We start from the raw sequence: 24,228 nt of genomic DNA, 5'->3' as shown, positions 1-24,228 counted from the left end.
ACTGTATTTATGATATTGACAAAAATAAATATCTACAATTTAACACTCTGAAAATCTCCACAACAATAACTTCAGACCAAAATGGCTTCACCACTTGAGACCCAAATGGCTTCAGTGGTGAAATTTTCCAAACACCAAAGAAATATAAAAATCATCATGAAACAATGTTCTCTTGACTCATCTTGCAAAAATGAGTGTATATGAAAAACAGTAAACAAATTTACGGTTACTCAAGGGGAGACTGAAGTGTGGAGGGACAAATTAGGGGTCTGGTTTAAGAGATACAAAATGTATAAAACAGATAAGCAATAAGGATATACTGTATAGCACAGAGAATTACATGCACTGTCATATAATAACTTATAATGGAGTATAATTTGCAAAAATATTGAATCACTATGTTGTTCACCTGAAACTAATACTGTAAATCAACTAATTAAAAAGTGTAATACTATTTTTCAAATACGGCAAAATTAAAAATAAATGTTTTAAAACAAGTATGTTTCAAATATGTACCCCAATTATGTTTCAGTAATAGAATGGAGGGATAAGTTCTGGAACACTGGATGGAACACTGCAAAGAACACTGCAAAGCAATGAATTACTGATACACGACATGTACGACAAACACAGTGCTGATCCAAAGAAGGCAGACACATTATATAATACATAGTGCACATATATTTACATATAGTACATACTGTATGCCTATAATTCTCTGAAGTTAAAAACAGGCAAACTTGATCTATACTAATAGAAGGGGAGCAATGTTACTGGGAGGACAACACCAGGGGGCCTTCTGGGGTGATTAAAAAGTTGTTCCATATGTTCATCATGATTGATACATGGGCGTCTCTGTATAGACTATTTTATTTACTTGAGTGCTTAAACATTTGCATTTAACTCATTATATAATTTATATCTTAAAAGAGATACCACCATTTTGACACTGGGAAGATACGCATGATTCAATGACAGTAGATACTTGAGCCGTGTTAATGTGCATTCCAAAGGTCCAAAGCCACAAAAACATGATTCCTGAAGACCCTTTCAATGGTCTTAATCGCTGAACTAACCCTTTGTGATCTTATTGTCTCCTAAACACCATGTGGCTTATACTCCCACTGACTCACTCACCTGGGACACTCTGACTTGAGCACTCTTCCTCTAATATCCATGGCTCCTCTCCTTGCTCCAATTTGAGGATCACTTCTGGCTTAGGGATACAGTACCCTGTGAATGAGGATTATATGACTTGAAACAAACTGGATAAGTGTCAGGGCCTTTGAAGGAGCAGGACAGTGTACTTCAAAGAATATACAATTAAAGAAAGCTCATTTAATCCTACAATGGGGCAGAGGTGGCTTCCCTGGTGGCTCAGAAAGTAAAGAATCAACCTGCAATGTGGGAGACCTGGGTTTGATTCCTGGATTGGGATGATCCCCTGGAGAAGGGAACAGCAACCCATTCCAGTGTTCTTACCTAGAGAATTCCATAGACAGAGCCTGGGGGGCTATAGTCCATGGGGTCACAAAGAGTTGGATACGACTCTGCGTGGGCAGAGGACAACACATTCTTTCTGGTACTCAAAAGGGATAAACTGTCCTTGGTCTCTTTAGTCTACAAAAATCCCACAAGTTTCTCTAAGTAAGAAAGGCCATGTACACTGGGAGTCTACGTGGGAAACAAGTGCTGCCTACCCACTGAGATGAGGTGGCTGTAGTTCTCCAGCATCACGTCCCTGTACAGCATCCTCTGAACTGGATCCAGCTGTTGCCACTCCTCCTGAGTGAAGCCCACAGTCACATCCCTGAATGACAAGAATCCCTAGAAAACCATCAGTTCAGTTCAGTCGCTCAGTCGTGTCCGACTCTCCGCGACCCCGTGAATCACAGCACACCAGGCCTCCCTGTCCATCACCAACTCCTGGAGTACACTCAAACTCATGTCCACAGAGTCGGTGATGCCATCCAGCCATCTCATTCTCCGTCGTCCCCTTCTCCTCCCGCCCCCAACCTTTCCCAGCATCAGAGTCTTTTCCAGTGAGTCAACTCGTCGCATGAGGTGGCCAAAGTATTGGAGTTTCAGCTTTAGCATCAGTCCTTCCAATGAACACCCAGGATTGATCTCCTCTAGAATGGACTGGTTGGATCTCCTTGCAGTATAAGGGACTCTCAAGAGTCTTCTCCAACACCACAGTTCAAAAGCATCGATTCTTCGGTGATCAGCTTTCTTCACAGTCCAACTCTCACATCCATACATGACCACGGGAAAAACCATTGCCTTGACTAGACGGACCTTGGTTGGCAAAGTAATGTCTCTGCTTTTTAATATACTATCAAGGTTGGTCATAACTTTCCTTCCAAGGAGCAAGCGTCTTTTAATTTCATGGCTGCAGTCAGCATCTGCAGTGATTTTGGAGCCCAAAAAAATAAAGTCTGACACTGTTTCCACTGTTTTTCCATCTATTTCCCATGAAGTGATGGGACCGGTTGCCATGATCTTTGTTTTCTGAATGTTGAGCTTCAAGCCAACCTTTTCACTCTCTTCTTTCACTTTCATCAAGAGGCTTTTGAGTTCCTCTTCACTTTCTGCCATAAGGGTAGTGTCATCTGCATATCTGAGGTTATTGATATTTCTCCCAGCAATCTTGATTCCAGCTTGTGCTTCTTCCAGCCCAGCATTCCTCATGATGTACTCTGCATATAAGTTAAATAAGCAAGGTGACAATATACAACCTTGACGTACACCTTTTCCTATTTGGAACCAGTTTGTTGTTCCATGTCCAGTTCTAACTGTTGCTTCCTGACCTGCATACAGGTTTCTCAAGAGGCAGGTCAGGTGGTCTGGGATTCCCATCTCTTTCAGAATTTTCCACAGTTTATTGTGATCCACACAGTCAAAGGCTTTGGCATAGTCAATGAAGCAGAAATAGATGTTTTTCTGGAACTCTCTAGCTTTCTCCATGATCCAGCGGATGTTGGCAATCTGATCTCTGGTGCCTCTGCCTTTTCTAAAACCTGCTTGAACATCTGGGAGTTCACGGTTTACATACTGCTGAAGCCTGGCTTGGAGAATTTTGAGCATGACTTTACTAGCGTGTGAGGTGAGTGCAATTGTACTTTGGCTCAATCTCCAGGGGTGAGAATCAGGTGATTGATGTGGGGGAAAATAAGAGTTTAAAGACTAATTTTTACCATTTTCCTGTAAAAATGTTAACAAAGGATCTTTACTATGTAGCATACATAGTAAGTGTTAAAGTGTTATCTTTTGGTGTTAAAGTGTATATAGTATTACACTTCGGGATTAAACAAAAGAAACCATGGTAGAGATACCACTGGCAAATTATTTTTCCATTAAGTAATAAACCACCCTCATGCCTTATTATGACTGAAATTGTCCTAGTTTTTGAGAATTTCAAGTTGAATAATTTAGTCTTCTGGTCTCAAAGAACTTATTCTCATAAGGAAACATATCAAGACATACCTACCATATAACTTAAAGAATTTATATCACAAATACATGCAATGCAGACAGAGATCATAAAGGGATGCTATGCAAGTTCATGTGAGAGTGTCAGCACCCTGGATTTCACTGAGCATATAAAACTTCCAGTGCTTATATAGAAATAGTAGTTTCTTTGCAAATATATGGCAAAACTGCTAGAAAAGAAAATGTGTAGCAAGCCAGTGGACTGCACAAGGACAGGAGAGCAAGTCTGAAGCTGTGATGAGATGAAGGCTGCAGAGGCAGGGGAAGGAGGTTTGGAGGAAGGAAACCAGGGACTATATTTTGCTTAAATTCTGTTGGTGATCTCCAGATATTTCATCACTCAACCTAATCCATAAAATTCTTGAGCAACCACTAGTTTTATTTCTCTATAAATTAAATATTATCAATTCACATACAATAACTTAATTCTGTTCTTACTTTTCAGATTAAAATCTAAATAAACAAGCTAGTATTTTCTTCCTGTGTCCTAAAGAATGGACAATATGTGACATACACACAGTTATCTTGCACACTCCCTTGGGGCATAGCCTCCCTCTTTCCCCCACCTCTAATCACCCCAGGTCATTGCTGTGAATAGCAGGAAGCCAATAAACACACAATTCAGTCCCACTTAAACGAACTGTTGCTGAGGAAGCAGTGATCCCAAAGTAGGGTGGAGATTGCGCTGGAGAGCACAGTTGGAGCTGGATCGCCTACAGTGAGGGGGCAGCAGCAGCAGCGAGGCTAAACAGACAACTTGGTGAACAAAGGGAGGGAGAAAGAGTTACTCTCGGAGGGTCTGCATGATCTGTGTTAAAGGCTCTGGAAGCCTCTTGTCAAGTCGGGGAAACAAAAGGAAGAGCAGGGCAGACACACAGTGAAATGAAACAGATGCTAGACATACAGTACACTGAATAAACAGAACAAGGAAGTGGAGTATCAACTGGAAGTTTGGATAGATGAGTCTGGAAAAGAGGAGAGAGCTCTAGTATGAAAAAAAACCTGGGTGAAAATGGCAACTCCATGTCACTGGGGTCATCAGAGTGAATCAGATGGTCACAGAGGCAATAAGGAAAGAGAGAAATGCCAGCACAGAATATGAAGGAATACCAATATTTGAGTGGCTGATAGAAGAAAGAAAAATAAGCTATGAAAGCCAAGAAGAAATTTTTTGAAATGTTTAAGAACAGAACCAGATGACAGGAGAATAATAGGAAATAATAAGTAACAGTTTCACAAGTAACACAGTTTCACAAATAACGGACACTTCCAATTAAAGATGGCAGACTTAAAACACATCTACTTCTGAAGCCTCTGATGCCTCTAGCAATATAAGTGGAAGAAACAATAAATGTGCAAATAACAGAATATACTGGAAGCCAATTTTACTCAACTTCTAGATGATATGAGCGATAGTATCAGACAGAAACTACAGGCATGGTACCTACAATTTATATAAGCACAGACGTGGAAGCTTCCAACCACAGCCAGTGACCACCAAGCTCTAAGCCCTCCAACCAGGGCTAAGGGTCAGTAGAGGTGGTAAGACGAATGGCAAAATAACTGACAGTTGACTGCTAGGGCATTTTAGTATCCCCTTTACTCTGTGGAGATCCAGCAGTTAATGAAGACCAAAGTTGAAGAGCAGCCATTCTATGAACTTGGGACACTTAAAAAAAAGCTCTATATAGTTGGCCCTCCCTATGTACAGGGTCCACATCCACAGATTAAACTAACCACGAACTGAGAATATTTGGGGGAAAAAAACTAGAAAGTTCCAAAAGGCAAAAGTGAATTTGTCACACACCAGCAACTACTTACAGCTACATACTATTTAAATAGTATTTACATTGTATTTGGTATTATAAGTATCTAGAGACAATTTAAAGTATATGAGAGGATCTATCACAAAGGAGGCAAGAATATATAATACGGGAATGACAGCTTCAATAAATCCTGCTGGGAAAACTGGACTACATGCTCACACCATGAAAAGTAAAACTCAAAATGGATTAAAGACAGACCTAAAACCATAAAACTTCTAGAAAACATAGGCAGGGGACTTCCTTGGTAGTCCAGTGGTTAGGGGACTGTGCTTCCACGGCAGGGAGCCTGGGTTCAAACCCTGGTCAGGGAACTAAGATTCCACAAGCCATGTCCAAAAAAAAAAAAGCTAATAACCCCTGACCCCCCCCCCCCAAGACCTATAGGCAGTACCTTCTCTTTAACATTAGTCTTAGCAATGTTTCGGACATTCTACTCAAACAAGGGAAACAAAAGCAAAAACTACCAGGTAGGGACTAGATCAGACTAAAAAGCATTTGTACATTGAAGAAAACTATCAACAAAATGAAAAGGCGGCCTAATGAATGGGAAAAGATATTTGTAAATAATAAATCCAATAAGGGGTTAATATCCAATGTGTATAAAGAACTCATACAGCTTGACATAAAAAAAAAAAGTTAAAAATGGGCAGGGACTTGAACAGACATTTTTCTAAAGAAAACATACAGATGGCCAGTAGAAAGAAACATAAAACAATTTCTGGCTACCAAGTGGCAGTGGTTGGGGAGGGAGGAACTAGATGTAGATAAAATGTAAAAACTTTCAGTTATAAATAAGTACTATGGATTAAGTACAGCTGATAAAGATAATTTACACTGCTACATGTTATTAAATGAAAGTTGAGAGCAGACAATCCTGAGTTTTCATCAAAAGGAAAAAAATTTTTTTTTCTATTCCCTTAGTGTTGTACCCATAAGATGATGGATATTCACTCAGCCTACTGTGGTAATCATTTCATGATGTAAGTCAAATCATTATTTTGTACACCTTAAACATATGTGCTATATGTCAATCACATCTCAGTAAAACTGGGAAAAATTTAAAAGTACATGGCATGATGTGAGTAGGTTATATGCAAATATTATACCATTTTATGTATGGAACTTGTGCATCTGAAGATTTTTATATCTTTGGGAGGTATCTAGAACCAACCCTCAGCAGATACCAGGGATGAGCGTATATGGACAATATGGACAATTCTGCCCAAAGTTAACTAAGAAATACAACACTTCAAACTTCAGTCTCCATAATGTTGCGGTTCAGTTGCTAAGTCATGTCTGACTCTTTCTGACCCTGTGGACTGTAGCATGCCAGGCTCCCCTATCCTACACTATCTCCTGGAGTTTGCTCAGATTCATGCAATGGCAAGCCACTCCAGTACTATTGCCTAGAAAATCCCATGGATGGAGGAGCCTGATAGGCTGCAGTCCATGGGGTCGCTAAGGGTCGGACATGACTGAGCGACTTCACTTTCACTTTTCACTTTCACACATTGGAGAAGGAAATAGCAACCCACTCCAGTGTTCTTGCCTGGAGAATCCCAGGGAATGGGGAGCCTGGTGGGCTTCCGTCTATGGGGTCACACAGAGTCGGACACGACTGAAGTGACTTAGCAGCAGCAGCAGCATGTCCATTGAGTCGGTGATGCCATTCAACCATATCACCCTGTGCTCCCACCCCCACCTTGCCTTCAATCTTTCCCAGCATCAGGGTCTTTTTCAGTGAGTCGGGGGTTTGCACCAGGTGGCCAAAGTATTGGAGCTTCGGCAACAGTCCTTCCAGAATATTCAGAGTTGATTTCCTTCAGGATTGACTGGTTTGATCTCCTTGCAGTCCAAGGGACTCTCAACAGTCTTCTCCAGCACCACAATTTGAAAGCATCAATTCTTCATCCCTCAGCCTTCCTTATGGCCCACATCTCACACCCATATATGACCACTGGAGAAACCATAGCTTTGACTGTATGGATCTTTGTCAGCAAAGTGATATCTCTGCTTTTTAATATGCTGTCTAGGTTTGTCATAGCTTTCCTTCCAAGAAGTACACGTTTTTTAAATTTTGTGGCTTAGTCACTGTCCATAGTGATTTTGGAGCCCAAGAAAATAAAATCTGTTACTGCTTCCACTTTTTCCTCTTCTCTTTGCCATGAAGTGATGGGACTGGATGCCATGATCTTAGTTTTTTGAATGTTGAGTTTCAAGCCAGCTTTATAACTCTCCTCTACCACCCTTACTGAGAGGCTCTTGAGTTCCTCTTCACTTTCTGTCATTAGAGTGGTATCATGAATGTACCTAGAGAGTACCATGCTAAGTGAAACAAGTGAGACAGAGAAGGACATGGATGTACCAAGTGGGTGCCAAGTGAAATAAACTATACAGGAAAAGACAAGTAATGTATGATTTCACTTATATCTGGAATCCAAACAAATATATGAACAGATATAACCAGACAGAAACAGAATCATTAAAAAGAACAAACCAACAGACCGTAGCGCTCTAATTTCAGGACGCATCACCCTCCATTTCAGGAACTGAAGGGGGACCTCCTGCTTGCCTGCCTGGCCTGAAGGAAAGTCCTCTGTGTCTATCCCTAGTCATTACCTACAGAACCTTGTGGTAAGAAACATCCACATCTACATCCTTAACTATCCATTCACTTTGCCGTAGTTACTGATGGTAATCAAACTAGATCTTCATAGAGAAATATGAAAAGAAAATGAAGACTTATCAAACAAGTAGGGAGAACCAAAGCATTAAAAGTAAGCCATCAGAATTAACAGAATAGAGTAAGGGAGGGGGAAGTACAAAAATAAGGGTAAACAGTGAAATATTCTAGGAGAAGGCAATGGCACCCCACTCCAGTACTCTTGCCTGGGAAAGCCCATGGACAGAGAAGCCTGGTAGGCTGCAGTCCATGGGGTCGCTAAGAGTTGGACACAACTGAGAGACTTCACTTTCACGCATTGGAGAAGGAAATGGCAACCCACTGCAGTGTTCTTGCCTGGAGAATCCCAGGGATGGGGGAGCCTGGTGGGCTGCCGTCTATGTGGTCACACAGAGTCGGACACGACTTAAGCGACTTAGCAGTGAAATATTCTACACAGAATCCTCAAAGAGGGACTTCTCTGGTGATCCAGTGGTTAGGACTCAGTGCTTTCACTGCCGTGGCTGAGTTCAATCCCTGGTTAGGGAACTACTATCCCACAAGCTGTGCAGCATGGCCAAGAAAAGGATACTCAAAGATATTCAAAAGAATATTGCTTCCACATAAAATGAGAACAGCTGTCTATAAGAATCCATCAGAGAGAAAAGAGAGTACTTGGAAATGTTCATATTTGCTTAAATTGTGGAAACGTAAGATAAATGCTCTCAAAAGGCTACCAGAAAATGAACTTGACAAAATACAAAATTGTCTCTCAAAATAAAAATCAGAAAAATAATGAAGAGTTTATAAAATGTGAATGAATCCAGAGATAAATACCACTCTAAAAGAAATTCTAGGACAGCAAATAGGATAGAGGAAAAAAAAAAAGAAATAACAGCACATATGCCCAAAGAGAGAGACGAATCTTCAGATTTAAAAAACACACTGGATACAAAGGAGCATTTCTGGAAAAAAATTAAAATGTGTATGTAGCTCCACCTGATGAAATTTCTGATGAAAGTAAACAAGTAATGACTGACTGCAAAGAAATGAGAATCAAACTGATACCTGATTCATCCTCAGCAAAAGTCAGTAGCAGAGGAAAGAGAGAGAGAGAGATGCCTACAATTTTCTGAAGACAGTAACTTTCTTTCCTGCCCAGAATTACATAGCCAGACAAAAAGCCATTCATGCAACAAAGAAAAACAAATATATGATAAAATTAAAAACCATACATCCCTGAGCCTGTTTTACAAAATTATTTCAGAATATACTCTATCAAAACAGCAGAATCCAAGAAAGAGAAATACATGACACAAGAAATAAGTGAGAATGTACGCGATCAGCATTAACTAGTTCCAGTAAAGCCAAAGACGACAGTTGTTGGGGTTATAAATGGAAGGGAAGCGGTTCTGTTTACTGAACAGGTAGCATAAGACTGTCAACTTCCTGAGAAGTACATGTACCCAAAGCATCACTCCATAATGACCATGGACAATGCCGCAGGCTGAGGACTCAGGCTGAGTTGCACTGAAACAAGAGAAGTGGCATTGTTCCAACAATGAACAAAGAATTTATATAAAGAGAAATGCTGAAATAGGCAACCTAAAATGAGATGATAAAATCTGCAATAAAAGATAAAACAAGTCCACTGTCACTTATTGCAGTGGACTCAAACTCAGGTAAAAAGTCTCAAGCATTTTCAGTGTTCCTTTGAGTAAATCACTCTCTACCTTCCACATAAAACCCTTTGATGACTACCATTCATCACCTCTAAAAGGATAGAGCACTGGAATTACATGAGCTGATAAAGGGATGGTACTTACAGAGCCTCACACATGGTCATTCTTCAATTGCAGCTTTGCTACAGGCCAGGAACTACTGTTCTCACAAATTACTTTGGATTTTGCAACAACAAAATAACCTGAATACTTCAAGCAAGTCTAACTCATTAGCATTCCATTGTTTAATAGAAAAAATATTAATATTCAACATGTAAATAAACCATTAAAATGATTTCTATAAAACATGGGATATGAGAGGTGAGAGTAAACCCAGCTGGAAAAAGCACATCTTGTTTATCGTTTGGAAATATATACAAACATCAAGTTATGTTATATGTCTGAAATCAACATAATATTGCAAATCATGAAGAATTCAGTCCAGGCAGAAAACCAGTAGGCATTGTTCAAAAACATTTTAAGACCAAAGAAAAACCCATAGCTACCTGGGTAAAAGATTACTACAGACATACAATAGGTTACCTAAAGCCTGGGGAAAAATGCTGGGGATAGAGTTTCTTTTTTGGGAGATTAAGATAACCAAAAATAATTGCGTACACTAAGGAATTAATAGCAAGGAGAGATGAGAAGGCCTTCCTCAGCGATCAGTGCAAAGAAATAGAGGCAAACAACCGAATAGGAAAAACAAGAGATCTCTTCAAGAAAATTAGAGATTCCAAGGGAACATTTCATGCAAAGATAGGCTCGATAAAGGACAGAAATGGGATGGACCTAACAGAAGCAGAAGATATTAAGAAGAGGTGGCAAGAATACACAGAAGAACTGTACACAAAAGATCTTCATGACCAAGATAGTCACGATAATGTGATCACTGACCTAGAGCCAGACATCTTGGAACAAGTGGGCCTTAGAAAGCATCACGATGAACAAAGCTAATGGAGGTGATGGAATTCCAGTTGAGCTATTTCAAATCCTGAAAGATGATGCTGTGAAAGTGCTGCACTCAATATGCCAGCAAATTTGGAAAACTCAGCAGTGGCCACAGGACTGGCAAAGGTCAGTCTTCATTCCAATCCCAAAGAAAGGCAATGCCAAAGAATGCTCACACTACCACACAGTTCCACTCATCTCACACCCTAGTAAAGTCATGCTCAAAACTCTCCAAGCCAGGCTTTAGCAATATGTGAACCGTGAACTTCCAGATGTTCAAGCTGGTTTTAGAAAAGGCAGAGGCACCAGAGATCAAATTGCCAACATCCGCTGGATCATGGAGAAAGCAAGAGAGTTCCAGAAAAACATCTATTTCTGCTTCATTGACTATGCCAAAGCCTTTGACTGTGTGGATCACAATAAACTGTGGAAAATTCTGAAAGAGATGGGAATCCCAGACCACCTGACCTGCCTCTTGAGAAACCTGTATGCAGGTCAGGAAGCAACAGAACTGGATATGGAACAACAGACTGGTTCCAAATAGGAAAAGGAGTACATCAAGGTTGTATATTGTCACCCTGCTTATTTAACTTATATGCAGAGTACATCATGAGGAATGCTGGGCTGGAAGAAGCACAAGCTGGAATCAAGATTGCCGGGAGAAATATCAATAACCTCAGATATGCAGATGACACCACCCTTATGGCAGAAAGTGAAGAGGAACTCAAAAGCCTCTTGGTGAAAGTGAAAGAGGACAGTGAAAAGGTTGGCTTGAAGCTCAGCATTCAGAAAACAAAGATCATGGCATCTAGTCCCATCACTTCATGGGAAATAAATGGGGAAACAGTGGAAACAGTGTCAGACTTTATATTTGGGGGCTCCAAAATCACTGCGGATGCTGATTGCAGCCATGAAATTAGAAGACGCTTACTCCTTGGAAGGAAAGTTATGACCAACCTAGATAGCATATTAAAAAACAGAGACATTACTTTGCCAACCAAGGTCCGTCTAGTCAAGGCTATGGTTTTTCCAGTGGTCATGTATAGATGTGAGAGTTGTAATGTGAAGAAAGCTGATCGCTGAAGAATGGATGCTTTTGAACTGTGGTGTTGGAGAAGACTCTTGAGAGTCCCTTGGAGATCCAACCAGTCCATTTTAAAGGAGATCAGTCCTGGGTGTTCATTGGAAGGACTGATGCTAAAGCTGAAACTCCAATACTTTCGCCACCTCATGCAAGAGTGACTCACTGGAAAAGACTCTGATGCTGGGAGGGATTGAGGCAGGAGGAAAAGGGGACGACCGAGAATGAGATGGCTGGATGGCATCACTGACTCAATGGATATGAGTTTGAGTGAACTCTGGGAGTTGGTGATGGACAGGGAGGCCTGTCGTGCTGTGATTCATGGGGTCGCAAAGAGTCAGACATGACTGAGCGACTGAACTGAACTGACACATACCCAGGATAGGTTGCATTCCTAGAAAAGACCTCAGAAGACCTAAGCCTGTATGTCTAGTTTATCTCTACATGCAGTGCAAGCAGGATACGAAGGCTAGGGCAACTGAACATGGGTGTGCTAAGTCCTAAAAAATAACTCCAGCACTGTGTCAATTTGCAAACACTGGGAAAGGTGGTTGCTTGGGAGGTTTTGGTTTTTTGGTTTTTTTTTTTTTTGTCCCAGCTTTCAAGGAACAGTCTGTCAAAATGCTTAACTGAACACAAGCTAAAAGAACAGAGAATTCAGTGACCATAGATGATGAGAAATACCTTGCAAAAAAGCAGTTTGAAAGTTATATGGGTAACTATAGCCTTCAACAATCAGAAACAAAAAAATCTGGAGAAGAGCAAGAAAGCAATTTCTAAAATTACAATATTACGTTTCAACAACAAAATCACAAAGCATACAAAGAAACAAAAAAGTATGGCCCAAAGGAAAAATGTAAATTGACAGAAATGTTCCTGAGGAAGACCAGAAACTGAACTTCCTAAACAAAGACTTTACTCAAAAAGCTAAAAGAGAGGTAGGAGTCAAGATGGTGGAGCAGGACATGGAGTTCATCTCTCCCCACAAATATATCAGGAATATATCTACAAGTGGAACAATTCTTCCAGAGCACCTGCTGAACATTAACATAGATCCTCAGACACCTGTAAGGACAAGATTAATCCTCAGGTAACCAGGTAGGACCAAAGAAAGAAAATGAAAAGTGGCAATGGATGGAACCTATGCCCCTAAGCGGGAGAGGAGGTTCCCACACCCAAGGAAGCTCCCTCACCGGGGGTAGGGGGATCAGTTGAAATAAAAAAGGAGGCTTCAGGGGTTTGGAGGAGAGTGTAGCACCCTTCTGTGGCAGGCAGGACAGAGTGAGATCTATGCCACAGCTTTGCATGCCCCAGGTGGAGATGTGTCTGCCAGTGCGATGGGGGCTGGATGCTGAGCAGGGTGTTTGGAGAGCAGACCTAGGAAAGAGGACTGGTACTGCCTGTGAGGAAGCAGCCTGAGAATGGGTGTGAGGAGCTCCATAACTGGGAATGCTCGTGGAAAAGGCCGGGCTGCCACAGAAGTGAAGCAGCATTGTTCAGTGACACGCAGAGACAGAAGTCACCACTGACCACTGTAGCCTCTGTCCCCACATGCTGGTTGCCTCCATTATGGGCACTAGGGGGGAACCTGCTGGAGTGGGCTGGTGTGGCCCTGGTTGCCACCTCTGGCCCCTCCCACTTGGTGGGCAAGTGTGCCACAGTTAGTCATTGCCTCTTCCCCCTCCTGCCTGGGCGGGCCCATGCACCCTTGATCCCTTCCCACCTGCGAGGGCTTCATGTACTCTGGGATAGCCCTGGGAAAAGACACCTATAGGTAGCGCACACTCAGAGGGGAAGATAAAACCACAACTGAACCCCAGGGGCTGTGCAGCTAAGGAAGAAGAGCTGAAATCTCTCCTCCAGGCTGGCTGCATGAACAAACGATTTACTCCCCCAAACAAACTTTGTAGACATGACATGTACAGAACATCTAAACATATACAACAGCTGTTGCAAATGAGATGAGTCTAGCTATAGCAGCAGTGGGCTCTGGCGGCACTAACGTGTGGGGGATGGGCTGGGCTGAGCTGTCCCCATAAGCAGTCACAGTGGGTCCAGATGTATGATTACTGCAATCCTGGGACCTGACCTCAGTGAATCCAGGCTGGTGACCTGATGAAAACAACTGGCCTGAGAGAAGCCAGGGCCAACTGCTACAACACCTACAGTTAAGGTGAGGCTGTGAGCAGTGCCAGCAACAGTATAATCTGTGAGCAGGGACAGTGGGTAAAAGGTGACATAACAGAGGGTGCTTGCAGATGAATAGCTCCACAAGAGGACTCAGTGGCTTCTCTCCCAGTGGGAGTGCTCCAGTACCACCACAGATCAGAAACACAGCTGAAAAACAGATGTACTCCAACAGCGAGGGAGGGCAGTGACACCAGAGAGCAAAGGGGAAGCTTCTCCGCTCAATATCCAGGTGAGGCTGCGGTCACCACATCAGTCACAGCTCTAAAGGTGATAAGCATAAGCTGAAGAGCAAGGTGGCACACATTCAAACTAAAAACAGCCCTAGGACCGAAAAATGTTAAAACCCACACAGGCTACACAGAGACATTCCCACGTTAAAAATAGCCCTCCAAGACAGTACGAGGGTTTGACATTGGGAGGAAGATCTCCAGAGCATGTAGCCTTGAACGCCAGTGGGGCTTCAAGTGGGCGTGCAAGAACTCCACAGGGCTGGGGGAAACACAGACTACATGCTTGAAAGGTGCACTTAAGGTCTTGTGCAGTGTGACCCAGCTCAAAGCAGTACTTCCAAAGGAACCTGGGCTAGACCTACCTAGTGGTCTTGGAGGGTCTCCCGGGAAGGTGGGGATTGGCTGTAGCTCACCATGGGGGAGAGAATACCAGTAGTGAAGGCCCCAAGGAACTGTGGTGTGAGTACTCATCTAGGTCCCCATTCTGGCACCAAGATCTGATCCTATCCAACAGCCTGAACATTCAGAAAACGAAGATCATGGCATCTGGTCCCATCACTTCATGGGAAATAGATGGAGAAACAGTGTCAGACTTTTATTTTTTTGGGCTCCAAAATCACTGCAGATGCTGACTGCAGCCAGGAAATTAAAAGACGCTTGCTCCTTGGTAGGAAAGTTATGACCAACCTAGATAGCATATTGAAAAGCAGAGACATTACTTTGCCAACCAAGGTCCATCTAGTCAAGGCTATGGTTTTTCCCGTGGTCATGTATGGATGTGAGAGTTGGACTGTGAAGAAAGTTGATCGCCGAAGAATTGGTGCTTTTGAACTGTGGTGTTGGAGAAGACTCTTGAGAGTCCCTTGGACTGCAAGGAGATCCAACCAGTCCACTCTAAAGGAGATCAATCCTGGGTGTTCATTGGAAGGACTGATGCTAAAGCTGAAACTCCAATACTTTGGCCACCTCATGCGACGAGTTGACTCACTGGAAAAGAGTCTGATGCTAGGAGGGATTGGGGGTGGGAGGAGAAGGGGACGACCGAGAATGAGATGGCTGGATGGCATCACCAACTCGATGGACATGAGTTTGAGTGAACTCCGGGAGTTGGTGATGGACAGGGAGGCCTGGTGTGCTGTGATTCATGGGGTCGCAAAGAGTCGGACACGACTGAGCGACTGAACTGACTGACTGACTGAATCCATTCTAAAGGAGATCAGTCCTGGGTGTTCATTGGAAGGACTGATGCTAAAGCTGAAACTCCCAATACTTTGGCCACCTCATGCGAAGAGTTGACTCACTGGAAAAGACTCTGATGCTGGGAAAGATTGGGGGCGGGAGGAGAAGGGGACGACAGAGAGTTGAGATGGCTGGATGGCATCACCAACTCGATGGACATGAGTCTGAGTGAACTCTGGGAGTTGGTGATGGACAGGGAGGCCTGGGGTGCTGTGATTCATGGGGTCGCAAAGAGTCGGACACGACTGAGTGACTGAACTGAATGTATTTTAAATGTAGAGGGAGTAAGATAATCACTTTGTAAATATCTTTTTGGTTAGATTCATATAAAGTTATATCTTTGGAGATGTTAAATGTTAAACCACCTCTGTGAGCAGTATACTATTGTCTGTCCTTATTCAGTGGCTCAGAGGAAGTGGAAGAGAAAGAATTAGAAGAGGTTAACACGCTAGTGTGTTCATACCCGGACATTTTCAGACAGAACCATTTTTGGGCTCATGTGTATTTTATTTTGTTGTGTATATAGTCTGTATAGTGGACAAATGAGTCCTAAGTTTGCAATATCTAGTCTCTAGATGTTACAGACATCACCACTGTATGACACAGTAATAAAATTAGCACATTTTGTACACTTTCTTTTGAAATTCATAGGAAAGTTGTCTTCTGTAAATGATGTTTGGATATGAATTTGTTCAACTACCTCTAAATATTACATGTGCCTATTATTTGCCCACTGGATTGGTGGTGGAGAGAAGGAAGTGAGGGAGGGAACAGTTCAGGTCAAAATGGTCATATTTAGAAGATACTTCAGGTTATAACCATTGTTACATGTGTGCTATTTTAATTAACTGTTCTGTGTACATAGTGGATAAGTAAGTTCTCATATAAAATATCTAGTCTCTCTAGATATTTAGAAGTGCTTGATGTATTTAAAAGGAGTAGTAGTAGAATAATACTTCTTGTAAATATATTTTAAAAACTGATGAGAAGGCCTGCCCTGGTGGTCCAGTGGTTAAGAATCTGCCTGCTAAAAGCAGGGGAAATGGGTTCAATCCCTGGTGCAGGAAGATCCCACATGCTACAGAACTAAGCCCATGTGCCACAACCACTAAGCCTGCACTCCAGATTTGAGCTCTGCAACAACAGAAGCCACTGCAAAGAGAATCCTAAGCACTGCCACACACAGCAGCCCCACTCCCCACAAGCAGAGAAAGGCCATGCACAGCAGCGGAGACCCAGCATGGCCAAAACAACTGACGGGAAATACTGTCTTTAGAAATGGGACTGTTAAACCTCCTCCCTGAACAGTAGACTCTGTGCTTTTTCATTGGATTGATGGAGATGAGAGGGAAGACTGCAAAAGATGTTTTGCTAGTATGTACTAGAACATTTCAACTGTCCATTGCTCCATGTGTTACATATACTTCACTGCATATATTATGTCTATACTGGACAAATGGGTCCCAATTTTATAATACCTAGTTTCTGAATAGTAAAGAGATTGCCAGCGTATGATAAAAATTGAGTTAGTAAATTAATACATTTTGTACACTTTGTGTTAAAATTCATTGAAAGGTCATATTCTGAAAAGGACCTTTGGAAGTGAAATTGTAAATCACATTTAAGTGACAAAAGACATTAATCTACAACAAAGGAGCAAGACTGTACAATGGAGAAAAAGTCTCTTCAATAAGTAGCACTGGGAAAACTGGACAGCTACATGTAAAACAACTTAGAACATTCTTTAACCCATACACAAAAATACACTCAAAATAAACTTTAAATACATTTAAAGACCTAAATGTAAGACCAGATGGATACTATAAAACTCTCAGAGGAAAACATAGGAAGAGCACACTCTCTCATAAATTGCAGCACCATGTTTTTTTAAATCATCCTAACATAATGGAAAAAAAACCCCACAAATGTGACTTAATTAAAAGTTCCTGCAAAGCAAAGGAAACCGTCAGCAAAAATAAAAAAATTTAAAAAACCCCACAGAGTGGGAGAAAGTATATGAAAATGATGCAACTGACAAGGGATTAATATTCAGAATATACAAACAGCTCATGCAGCTCTGTGTATAGAAACAAACAAAAAAAGAATGAAAAAATTGGCAAAATATCTAAATAGATATCTCTCTAAAGACATACAGAAGGCCAAAAACCACATAAAAAGATGCTCAACATCCCTAATTTAAGCCAACTTGTCACTCTCCTCTTTCACTTTCACCAAGAGGTTCTTTAGTTCTTCGCTTTCTGCTGTAACGGTGGTGTCATCTGCATATCTGAAGTTATTGATATTTCTCCTGGCAATCTTGATTCCAGCTTGTGCTTCATCCAGCCTGGCATTTCGCATGATGTACTCTGCCTATAAGTTAAAGAAGCAGGGTGACAATATACAGCCTTGACGTACTCCTTTCCCGATTTGGAACCAGTCTATTGTTCCATGTCCAGTTCTAACTATTGATTCTTGACCTGCATACAGATTTCTCAGGAGGCAGGTAAGGTGGTCTGGTATTTCCATCTCTGGAAGAATTTTCCACAGCTTGTTGTGATCCACAGTCAAAGGCTTTGGCATAGTCAATAAAGCAGAAGTAGATATTTTTCTGGAACTCTCTTGCTTTTTCGATGATCCAGCGGATGTTGGCAATGTGATCTCTGACTCCTCTGCCTTTTCTAAATCCAGCTTGAACATCTGGAAGTTCATGGTTCATGTATTGTTGAAGCCTGGCTTGGAGAACTTGGAGCATTACTTTGCTAGCATGTGAGATGAGTGCAATTGTGCGGTAGTTTGAACATTTCTTTGGCATTATCTTTCTTTGGGATTGGGATGAAAACTGACCTTTTCCAGTCCCATCACTTCATGGCAAATAGATGGGGAAACAGTGGAAACACTGAGAGACCATTTTTTTGAGCTCCAAAATCACTGCAGATGCTGACTGCAGCCATGAAATTAAGATGCTTGCTCCTTGGGAGAAAAGCTATGACCAACCTAGACAGCATATTAAAAGCAGAGACATGACTTTATCAATAAAGATCATCTAGTCAAAGCTATGGTTTTTACTGTAGTCATGTAAGGATGTGAGTTGGGACTATAAAGAAAGCTGAGAGCCAAAGAATTGATGCTTTTGAACTGTGGTTTTGGAGAAGACTCTTTAGAGTCCCTTGAACTGCAAGGAGATCCAACCAGTCAATCCTAAGAAAAATCAGTCCTGAATATTCATTGGAAGGACTGATGCTGAAGCTCCAATACTTTGGCCACCTGATGCGAAGAGCTGACTCATTGGAAAAGACCCTGATGCTGGGAGGGATCGGGGGCAGGAGGAGAAGGGGACGACAGAGGATGAGATGGCTGGATGGCATCACCAACTCGATGGACATGAGCTTGAGCAAGCTCTGGGAGTTGGTGATGGACAGGGAAGCCTGGCATGCTGCAGTCCATGGGGTCGCAAAGAGTTGGATACAACTGAGCAACTGAACTGAATCATTATTGGAGCCTTCAGCAAGTCATGATCTTTTTGCAGTCATAACATCAGAGGTCACTGATCACAGATCACCTTAACAAGTATAGTATTGGGTTAACCAATAAGTTCATTTGAGTTTTTCCATAAGAGGTAACAGAAATACCTGAATGAACTTTTTGGCCAACCCAATAATAATGAAAAAGTTTGAAATGTTGTTGAGTGTTATTAAGAAGTAATCAAATGGTCTTGCAAAAATATCACAACAGACTTTCTTAATGCAGAATTGCCACAAAACGTCAATTTATTTTTAAAAATCTGCAAAACACAATAAAATATGCCTCTATGTACCTTATTTTCAAAGAACTGTGTTTTGAAATGTTTGGGGACTGTTTGAGGAGAATGCCTACAATTCAATAACAAAAAAATTTTTAAATAGACAATGGACTTGAACAGACACTTCTCCAAAGAAAATATACAACTAGCCAGCTAGCTAATGAAAATATGCTCAAAATCACCAATCATTATGGAAATGCTAATCAAAACCACTATCAAATATTACCTACACCTATTATGAGGGCTGCTATTTAAAAAACCTGAAAATAATAAGTGCTGGTGAGGGTATGTAGAAATTAGAACCCTTGTACACTGTTTGTGGGAATATAAAAGGGTGCAGCTGCTGTGAGGAACAGTATAGTGTTCTTAAAAAACTGAATTACCATGTGACCCAGCAATACCACTTCTTGGTGTTTATTCAAAAGAACTGAAAGCGGAATCTCAAGACATGTTTGTACATCCATGTTCATAAAAGCATTATGCATAGCAGCCAAAAGGCAGAAGCAAATGTCCATCAACAGATGAATGAATAAACAAAAATGTGATATATATACACACAATGGAATATTATGAAGGAAATTCTGACACATACAACATGGATGAACCCTGAGGACATTATGCTAAGTAAAAGAAGCCAGTCACAAAAAGACAAGTCCTGTATGATTTCACTTCCATGAAGTACCAAAGAGTAGTCAAACTCATAGAAACAGAAAGTAGAATGGAGGCTTTCGCTGGTCAGAGAGCAGAGAAGAATGGGGAGTTTTTGTTTAATGGATGCAGAGTTTCCATTTTGTAAGATGAAAATATTTTGGAGGTTGATTGTACCATAACGTGAATAAACAACACTACTGAACTATATACACTTAAGAACATTAAGATGATAAAACACAACAAAAACAAGGATGCCTGCTTTGGCCACTTATATTAAACTCTGCACTAGAAATTCTAGCCAGAGCAATTAGGCAACAAATAGATAAATAAAAGCTATTCAAACTGGATGGAAGAATTGAAACATAAAATTCATATGGGCTTGGCAAGGGACCTTGCTGTGGAACACAGTTTGCCAGTTTCAAAATAAGTTAAACATAGAATTATCACATGATCCATCAATTTCACTCCTAGGAAAGAACTGAAAATAGGTCTTCAAACAAAAACTTGTAATGAATGCTCACAGCACTGTTCTCAATAACCAAACATGGAGTCACCCCCAAATGCCCATCAAATGATAAACAAAAGGTATTATACACAATGGAATATTTATTTGGTCATAAAAGTGATGAAGTAATGATACAAACTACAACACGGAAGGGTCCTGAAAACACACTAAGAGAAAGAAGTCACACACGGAAGGCTACATGATTCCATTTATATGAGCTACCCAGAATAGGCAAACCCACAAGAAGAAAATAGATTAACCGTAGCTAGGGGCTGGGGGAAATGGGAAGTAGCTGTTTATTAAGTGATGGTACAACCAGTCCACTCTAAAGGAGGTCCAATCCTGGGTGTTCACTGGAAGGACTGATGCTAAAGCTGAAACTCCAATACTTTGGCCACCTCATGCGACGAGTTGACTCACTGGAAAAGACTCTGATGCTGGGAAGGATTGGGGGTGGGAGGAGAAGGGGACGACAGAGGATGAGATGGCTGGATGGCATCACCGACTCTATGGACATGAGTTTGAGTGAACTCCGGGAATTGGTGATGGATGGGGAGGCCTGGCATGCTGTGATTCATGGGGTCACAAAGAGTCGGACATGACGGAGCGACTGAACTGAACTGCTTATTAGGATTAGCTGGTAGCTCAGTGGTAAAGAATCCATCTGCCAATGAAGGAGACTCAGGTTCGATCTCTGGGTTGGGAAGATCCCCTGGAGTAGGAAATAGCAACCCACTCCAGTATTCTTGCCTGGAAAATCCCACAGACAGAGGAGACTGGTGGGCTGCAGTACCTGGGGTTACAAAGAGTCGGACAGGACTCAGAGACTAAACAACAGTATGGGGTCTCCTTTTGGTATGATGAAAATATTCTTGAAGTAGGTGGTGGTCATGGTTGCACAACATTATTAATATACAAAATGTCACTAAATTCTACACTTTGAAATGGTTGAAATGTGAATTTTATGCTGTGTATTTTACCGAAATTAAAAAAGAGGAATCCCTTGCCAGACTCAGACTCTCCAAAGATTTAGATTTTGCCCAGCCCTCAGGATTGTCACAAAGCCTGCCTCCTCCTACTAAACAACCTAGGTCACCTGGTCTATCCAGATCGTCTCTTCTTTGAAAAACCACGAGTCCTAATGCTCTAATGTCCTAATGTCCTAAGTCTAATTCACTTGAATTATTTATCACGTATTTTCTTTTGACATCCCTTAACTTTTCCTGTAGAACAGACAAGAATCATTCCCCTTATTCCAGCCACTTCTTTATGCAACTGCAAGACCGTCACAAGAAGGTTCACAACGTCACATAATGAAGTCTATCAAAATTTTTTTTTACGGCTCAGTTTCACAGCTCAGTAAGATCATAGGATCTGCATTTACCCACATGGCATCTTTGTCCCACTACTGATCTGCTCTTCTCTATCAGAGGTCAGCAAACATTTTCGGTAAATGTTTCAGGTCTGTCACTCAACTCTGCCCTTGCAATCTGAAGGCAGTCACAGCCATAAATAAAAGAGCATTGCTGTGTCTCAGTAAAAGTTTTACAGACACTGAGATTTGAATTTCACACAATTTTCACATCACAGACTATTACTTCTGATTTGTTTCTCAATCATCTAAAAATTCTTAGTGTGTGGGCAATAAAAAGCCAGGCAGCATGCCTCATTTGGCCCATGGGCTGTAATTTGCTGACTTGTGCTCTGTTTTCCCCTGATGTTAACCATTTATTTCTGCTATTTCAAATGAATGTATAGGCATGGTATAAACTTCAAATAATCACTGTTAAGCAAAACTGTGCATAAATTAAACAACTCACTTGCGATGTGATCATTTTCTATTGCTTCTGGAGGAATGTAGAGAGCTGAGAGAGTACACCTGAGAAAGAAGGAAAGGTCATGAGTGATATCACCTGCCTAAAAAGCTCCAGCCTAGTAGCTGGCATAACATCTTAGAATAGGAGATGCCTTGAGAAGGGGCAGAAAATAACAGTAAGGGAGGGAGCACTCCATGTCCATGCATGACTCTGGCATGATTATGTAATACTTGGACAAGCTAGTTTTCAAATGTAAAAGCATTTGTCTTCTGCTCATTTGTTAACAGTGTATGCTCTTAACATAGAGAAAATGTGAACAACACATTAAACTAATTAAGCCAATTAGGAAAAGCCAAAGAATAGAACATTAAAACTGATGCTGAGCAAAAATATTGAGCACAAAAATTTCTAATGTTCATTACAAACCAGAAAATCTCAACAATGTTCTGAAAAAAAGGATGGGGTATTTCTGGAAGAGGGGGAAAAAGAGTTTACTCTTAACTTGGTTTCAGGTCTCAACAGTATTTTTTAATTAAAAACAATAACTGGTTTTGACTTCTGTGTTGTTAAGGCAGAAAAGACATCCCTGGACCATCAAGAGACTCCATGGCTGTCCTTGATTCTGCCCAAACAAAATGTAGGATTGTAAACTAACCACTTTTTTACCCACTTCCTGCCCACCCCCCCCCAATTCCATGCTTTAAGTAAAACATAAACAGACCCGTCTTAAGTCCAAGTCTTAACGACCTGTCTTGCAGCACCATCTCTGATTCTGCACGCTCAGGACAGAGGGACATCATTTATGTCTCTAGTTGTGCTGAGTGCAGGATCTGCTCAGAATACACCAAGTGGAGTAGAGTGAAGGGAGCAAGAAAGTAAATTCCCTCCCCTGTGGCTGGTCAGCTCTTCCTTCCACAGGATGCCTTCACAACCTCCCAGGAAGTACTACTTTGTGTTCCTTTTATCCAGAAAGCTGGCCCAAGGTTTCCACCATCACTACCACCTGGTCCAGAAGGAGGACCAGAGTCTGCTCCTCTGAGGTCACAAGCGAAATGACTGTCCTGCTAGAGACTCCTGCTCCCGGATTCACCCTTTCTAAAACTCCACAAAAAGCTGTTTTGTTGCAAGAAAGGTGGACCTAAGAAGGTCAGAATATTTGTCCAAGATTTAAAGCTCCTGGAATTTAAGCGGGACCTCCTGTAAAAGCCAACTAGGGCTACTGAGGGCACAGGCAAAGCTGACCACAGGCGGTTAGGAGGATTCAGCGAGGCCTTGAGTGGGGAAAAAAAAAACAAGTTTCTCCGCTGAGAAGAAAAGTGCACATCTACTGGGAGTCCGAAAGCCAGTTTCTGCGCGGTATTCCAAGATCTCAGACCACCCCGCACCTTGGAAATGAGAAAAACAAGCTTCACCTGGTAACAAGCGCTGGGACGTGCTGGTCCTCACCAGGAGCATAAAAACGGAGTCAGAGTCACACCGAGTCTGGAGACAAAGCCGTTTCCTCCTTCACCTGCCCCGCGGTCGCCTGTCTCAACTCCGCGGGGGTCCACCGAAGCGTCCGGCTCCTCGAAGTCGGGTCCGGACGCCTGAAACTCCGGAATCATCTCGCGAGACTGCAGCTGCAGACCGGAACCTGTGGGCTAGCAGGGAGAGGAGCGGGAGGAGGGAGCGCACATGCGCAGAAGGCCATAGCGACCGCCGCGTCCTGTCCCAGGAAAGGCACAGTACATTTCTTGAAAGCCTGTTATTGTTCAGTCGGTAAGTCGTGTCTGACTCTTTGCGACTTCACGAACTGCAGCACTCCAGGCTTCCCTGTCTTTCACTGTCTCCTATAGTTTGCTCAAATGCATGTCCCGTTGAGTCGGTGATACTATTTAACCATCTCGTCCTCTTCTGCCCCCTTCTCCGTTTTGCCTTCAATCTTTCCCAGCACCAGGGTCTTTTCCAATGAGCAGGCTCAAAGTATTGGAGCTTCAGCTTCAGCAACAGTCTTTCCAATGAATATTCTGGTTGATTTCCTTTAGGATTGACTGGTTTGATCTCCTTGCAGTCCAAAGGAATCTC

The 24,228-nt window shown here is 41.9% G+C and overlaps 1 protein-coding gene across 5 annotated transcripts in view; it reads right to left on the bottom strand.

Moving 5' to 3' along the window:
* ZNF37A (zinc finger protein 37A) overlaps positions 1-23,780 on the bottom strand; it is a 29,649-nt gene extending 5,869 nt beyond the window's left edge. Inside the window, exons 1-4 of one of the 5 annotated variants that reach the window (XM_055425735.2) lie at positions 23,577-23,780; positions 22,168-22,226; positions 1,701-1,810; positions 1,138-1,233 (exon numbers count right to left, since the gene is read on the bottom strand). In XM_055425735.2, the coding sequence (XP_055281710.2) occupies positions 1,138-1,233; positions 1,701-1,752 (148 nt within the window). In that variant the 5' untranslated portion in view covers positions 1,753-1,810; positions 22,168-22,226; positions 23,577-23,780. Of the gene's footprint in view, positions 1-1,137; positions 1,234-1,700; positions 1,828-22,167; positions 22,227-23,576 lie in introns of all 5 variants that reach the window. The other 4 variants (XM_055425733.2, XM_055425734.2, XM_055425732.2 and 1 more) reach the window with 4 other exon arrangements.
* Between the last annotated feature and the right edge of the window lie 448 nt (positions 23,781-24,228).

The sequence above is a fragment of the Moschus berezovskii genome, chromosome 12, assembly GCF_049115385.1.
Source record: "Moschus berezovskii isolate FMDL1 chromosome 12, NW_MosBer_1.0, whole genome shotgun sequence".
In the NCBI taxonomy this organism is placed as follows: Eukaryota; Metazoa; Chordata; class Mammalia; order Artiodactyla; family Moschidae; genus Moschus; species Moschus berezovskii.
Note: the sequence above shows the minus strand (reverse complement) of the source record. Positions and strands in the feature narration are given on the sequence as shown.